Below are 6,000 nucleotides of genomic sequence, written 5' to 3' on the forward strand. Positions count from 1 at the left end.
TCATCACAAATTATCCACCCAGCTCTAGTTAACACCCTTCTGGGTTTCTTTAGCCTGAGAGAGAAGTAGCTTGTGTTTTAGATTTTCCTTAAGTGCTGTTGCATGCAGGGTTTGCCTTAAACGTGTAACCCAGATGTCCCAGGCTTGGTTTATTTACATTCTTGAGAACTGTTGTGGAAAAAACCCTATATGATGTCAAATACAATACATTATTCAATTGAGTTATAAGGGGACAAGGCTGTGCCAAGCCTTTGCTGGTATTTGTTTGAATCTTATGAAAAAGAAAGAGGTAGAAGTGGCCCATTAAAATACAGTCTAAGACTCTCCCCCCCCCTTTTTTTTTTAACTTCAAGAAAGCCATACAAACAACTATTTAGAGTGCAGATCTAGTGGTATCTGTCATCAGCCATTATCAGTAAAACCAACTGAAGGCAGTTTGCCTCCTAAATTGCACGACAGCATTACTCAAGGAAAATCAAAAGTAACCCTGTGAGAAAAACCCCAGTATTATATAGCACTGCCTGGTGTGACAACCCATTTCTTCAGCAACTGAAGGAGATGTTTTGGTTTAACTCATTAGATATTTTTTCCCCTCTAAATCCATTTTGAAACCTACCTTTCAAGAAACCATAACTGCACATATCATCTTGCATATTGAATTCAGTAGCTGGTGCAGCAGGGTAGTCAGGGGCTATTAAATGGAATTTAGCTCTGGTTGGAGGCCGAAGGGTATCGAGGAAATCAGAAAATTAGGAGCCAATTTTAGAAACCACTGTGATATGGCACTGGTAGCACACCACCACTATCATATTAGTTTCAGGGCAACAAACCACTGCTAAAATGTCCTTCAGGACACCCTCACTGTAATACCAGCTACAGTACAACCCAGCAAACCACACAGCACTGCGGTGTCAGGACAAGACCACTTGAACATACTGTTGCTCCCTCTTTGACTCCACTCTGCCAAATGATAACTGGGATAGGCAAGACTCCAGCCTCTCTCCCCCCACAGGCAGAGGGAGGTTGGTTTTGTCCTGCTAAATTCAGTGAGAATTAGATTTTTCTACTAACACAAATTCTTGTGAATTTGGGAGGATTGTAATTTTTGACATTACCTGTTTAAAGATGCTGTCATGTCTTACCTTGACGTAAGACGAAGTGTCAGGTACAGTCTGAAACATCCTTACTTGTTTGATAGATATGTTTAAAGGTCCTAAAATCGACCTGAAATTTTAAAAAATAAATAAAATAAATAAAAGTCAAACCATATAAATATGTATACAGAAACATAAAGAAACGAAGAATAGTTTAGAAAGTAAGACTAGCAATAGTATTTAGAGAGAAGTGATCACATACTCCAGTGGACCCTTGCAAGGACACAGAAACACTTCCACCACAGCAATTAAAAGTCAGGTAAGAGGCAGGACTTCATAAAACGGGTTTATTTCTGTGCTTCAACTACAGTTTGGGTTTGCTTTTGGATTCCCTTCTCCCCTCCAAGGAAAAGAGCCTTCTTCACTTCTGACCAGAGCAGAGGGAGACGTTTGACATATGATTAACTGAATTTCTTAGCCAACAATTAAAAGCCAGCTGAAATACTCATGTTTTCATGTCGAGACTAGTTAACCCTATTGACTTGTAGCCAAGGGTTTCACTTGGCTAAATGAAGGGCAGTTGCGTTTCCTGACTCATTGAAACCATTCCGAGCCATTAGTCTGCCGGCCTGTATTGATTTAAAGAACCTTTCCCACTAATAATAATTAAATAAGTTTTTAAAAAGCGAGCGGAAGTACCACTCCAAAGAGCAATAAACCCCCCCGGGGTTGTCAGCCTCACCCCTCTGTTTCGGACACTGCTGTTACCCAGTCAGAGAAGCTTTATCTGTGTTTTTCTAGACCTCTAAGACCCGATGATCTCCTGATGAACAGGTTTATTGGTTTTTGGTTGCCTGCTTGGTTTTTTGCCTCCAGTTTATCACCACAGAGATTAAAAACGATCGTGAAAAATGTATTAATGTGTAGAAAAAGAAATCTGCAGTCACTAAAATATCCAGCAAGTGTTTTTTCCCCGCTCTTCTCCCGATCTTTAGGACTCCTGGAAGGCGCTAGAAAGCAATTAACTTACTGTAATTAGTGCATCGTTAAGAAGCCAAAACACATCCCCACCCCCTAAGAGCTGCTGTTCTGACGGTCCCGTTTCCCCAGGCTGGGAGAAGTCAGAAATTTACCCAGAACTTACTACAGAGAATTCGAAATCTTACAGAAGAAGAACTATTCATTGGAGTTGCGCACAAGTGGTCAATACTCCTGTTTGTTTGGTTGGTTTTGGAGTGGGTGTATGGGGTTTTTTTTTTTTCTCTTCAGAAAAAGCTGCGGGGTCCTAAATTTGCGGCTTTGAGCAGATCCAGTGCAACCAAGACATCGCTGCTCATTCAAGAGATATCTTTCGTTTGGATTAATGAAGAAACCCGCGCCGGTGGGGCAGCTTTCTGCTCCCTCCTCCTACGCCCCTCCGGTGCAAGCCCCTTCCTCAGCCTCCCCAAAACTCCGAGCTGCCAGGGCAACACCTCCGTGCCCCCAGCCCCTTGCTTTGAAACATCTGCTGATTATAAAAGAGAAAGAAAAAACATAGAGAAAGAAAACAGAAAACTCCCCAGCCCAACAACTCTGGAAAAGAAAAGTCTGCTATCTGCACCTAACACCCCCACACCCCTTTTATTGATTTTTAAAGCATTTATTACGCGGCCAGCTGGCACAGAAGGGCAACCGATTATAAAACCGACAACGTGTTTCTGATAAGTACAATTCTTTTTTTCTGTCGTCCTCCCTCTCCACTTTCCAGTTTCATTTTGCTTCTGAACTCGCAGCGGCGGGTGGAGGTAGACAGAGCTGAGGGACAAGGTAATTCTGCCTGGCCAGGAAATTTTCTAGGGTCAAGGATTCACATCTCGGTTTCCCCTGCTCCCCTCCTTACCCCTGAGGAGCGCTTCCCCTCGCAGCCTCGCTTACCTCTCCTCTTATAATTAGGCGTCTTCATATAAATAAATCAATAAAATATAAAGAAATACATCTGCATATTTGAAGCCGGTTTTAAGAAGTCTGCTGTGGATTTTTTATAGATCGCATTGCCCTGCCAGCATCAGCCGCAATAAAAGGGCCTCTTAAACTACTTTTAGATTCGCTTCTTGCTTATTCGTATTGCTATTAATCAAAGGACTCACCTTTTATACCCTTTCCCCTCAACCAGTGGCAGAGCAGTTTGTAAAGATCCAGGTTGAGACCAAAAATCAAACTCCCCACCAGTTCTGGATTACTACCCTGCCGCTGCAGTTTTGCAAAGAGCAGAAGATTAAACTTGTTCGATCCAAAGCAGCGCTGAAGTTAAAATTCCCAACCCATCCAGACAGACTGCATCAGCCAGGCATTTCCTCAGGGGGCTTCTGTACTGCTCGCAGCTCCGGGACGTGCTTTCCTTTCCCTCTCTTCTGTGCCCTCTACTTTTCATTTGATTTCCGTTTTCCCCCCTTATCAATATTTCAGCTGTTCCCTCAGATTAATCATGGCTATGTGACAGCTTCGCCCACAGAGCCCGCCTGGCGCTACTCGCAGCTTAAAGGGAAAAAAAAAACCCAACCAAAACCCAAAAAGGAAAAAGAAAAAAAATTCACAACTTTCTTAAAAAAAAATATTGCTGAGGAGTCAAGCCGAAAGGAGACGCTGAGTGGAGCTCAAGTGCTACTTTAAACCCCCTTTTTAAATAAGGAAGTTTCAAATATCCGTTTTTAAATCATCGGTCCTTACTCTGAGCCTTTTTTCCTGACTGTTACCTTGAAAATGGTTAACCCATTTCCCCCTGAAGCAGGGCTGAAAACATTACAGGCGACGCTGCAGATGCACAGGGCTGGAAAAGCTAAACGAAGGAGCCTCGAAACTATTTTCTTTCTGGATCAAGAATTCACCCGTTCCCTCTGCAAGCGGAAACCTCCGGATCCTTTCAGCTCTTTAATAATACCCCATCGAATAGTAATGCGTGTAGGAAGGGAAACACATCTTCAGTTCAGGGATATTTCAGCCCCCCCCAGGCAGAGTCACATTTCTTGGGCACACTGTCACCTCGGATAATATTTTGCACTAAGTTGGGGAAGAAACTTCAGGGATTTCAGTCCGACATCAATTTTAATTGTAACCTCCAGAAGGGTTACCAAAACTATTCGGAAAATGTCCTTCCACTCTCTCCTCTCTTTCTCTCCTTCCCGGCTTTGCCCCAAATTCCAACATATTGAAACATTTTTCTCCTTAATAAGAGGAACATATAAAGTGAAGGGGTGAAAGGGCAACTTGGGAGCCGTGCCTAGAGCTCCGCACACAATTTACTCTCTGGTAGACGAGGCGTTTAGCATTCCTCCCAATTTCCAAGAAAAACAGACTCAGACCTGTACCCAGTGACGAGGGACCCCGCCAGAGCCACTTTTTAATATAGAAATTCTTCGGATTCTTTGTTATTATTATTGTTGTTGTTTGCATTAAGGAAAACACTTTCCTAGGCAAGGGAAAGCGGCAGGGATTTTAGGAGGTAGAGCTCGGGAAGGTAACTTCCGATGGAAGGAAAAGAAAAATAAAAATCAAAGCGACAGGAGAGACTTGCGAGGTGCAGAGGAGAGAGGAGATCGGGGAAAAAAATCCACCTTGTCGTAGTAAATGGTTTGCGTAGCTAAAACTGCCGTTTGCAAACCTTCATGTCATTATTCCGTGGGGATGTGAGCAACCCTTCCTGCTCAGTCACAACCGAGCTAGCTAGTGACCGAATCAGATCACGTTTCAAAGTCATTTTTCATTCTTTTCTCACGTTTCCACGTGTGAATTACGCTGAGCACGAAGCTGAAGAGGAGCCCCGAGGGCTTATTATTGTGTTAACAAACCCCTCTGCCTCTTGTTTTCCTTGAGGGGCAGCTAACAGGCTTTTGCATCTCTTCCCCGTGCCTTTCCCCCACGAGTTCCTTTTATATATTGTTGGGTTTTTTTGTGTGGTTTTTTTTGGGGGGGACAACGTGCCCCAAATCTCAGCCCAGCTCTGTCAGAGACCACAGGGCACACGCACCCAATAAGCTCCAATGAAATAAACTTTAAAAGTTGGCGTTAACAAAAAGCTAGGACCCGAAGCACTTACAAGTTCAGGGGAAACGCTTACCCTGAATCCCAAGCCGGGTTTGCTACCCCTTGTAATCAAACCCCACAGTCGAGTCGAGAAACCCATGTGGCTAGTTGCAGTCATCTTGGGAGCTTTACTAGCCCAAAAGAAAATTGCTGGCAAATTGGAAACAGCTGTAGCTTTGGAGACAAAAAAAAAAAGAAAAAAAAAAAAAAAAAAAAAAAAAAATACCCCCACACGCACTCCTGAGCAGAGAAAGTTACAGAAGTTTTGTTTACACAAATAGCCCCAACGCAGTCGTGACATCTCAAGTTTTCATCAACAGCCCCTGGGTGACTTGTATGTAAGCAACATTTCAACATGCAGGGCTGGCAGTGATTTTTAAAAGATGCCTATGAAATCTCTGGCACACAGGCACTTCCAGTTTGCTCCTGGGGCAGCTGCTCTTGCCTCTGCCTATGCCCCCTTTAACAGGGTGCTAGCAACACAAACAGTGACTTAAAACCCACAAAGAATTTATCCAAGGTGGGAGGGGGGGAACCTGACAAGTCCTGGATTCTCAGAAGTCTGTCAGACAATTGCGAGAGCAAATGGAACGGTGGAAAAGCTGAGAGAGTCCTGCAAAATGTGCTCTTTTCATGTTTTCTATTTATTACATACGTTAAGAGAAAACAGACTCATATGAGTCCCAAATGTAGGCAGAGTATTAAAAGAGGCATGTGTATGCTCCAGCAATTACAGCTGAATTTGATTAAAAACGTCATGAGGACTGCAAAAGCAGGAGTTACCTGATACACTAACCCTGAGGTTGCTTTAGGATGAATTATAACACAATTCATTTTATTTTAATAG

General features: G+C 43.2%; 1 protein-coding gene across 2 annotated transcripts in view; it reads right to left on the reverse strand.

The window, feature by feature from the left end:
- The window catches only part of FLI1 (Fli-1 proto-oncogene, ETS transcription factor), an 84,249-nt gene extending 80,790 nt beyond the window's left edge, over positions 1–3,459 (reverse strand). The window contains exons 1-2 of one of the 2 annotated variants that reach the window (XM_030464697.1): positions 3,221–3,459; positions 1,143–1,224 (exon numbers count right to left, since the gene is read on the reverse strand). In XM_030464697.1, the coding sequence (XP_030320557.1) occupies positions 1,143–1,181 (39 nt within the window). In that variant the 5' untranslated portion in view covers positions 1,182–1,224; positions 3,221–3,459. The other variant, XM_030464695.1, reaches the window with a different exon arrangement.
- Positions 3,460–6,000: the final 2,541 nt, after the last annotated feature.

This window comes from Calypte anna, chromosome 24 (assembly GCF_003957555.1).
Source record: "Calypte anna isolate BGI_N300 chromosome 24, bCalAnn1_v1.p, whole genome shotgun sequence".
Classification (NCBI taxonomy): Eukaryota; Metazoa; Chordata; class Aves; order Apodiformes; family Trochilidae; genus Calypte; species Calypte anna.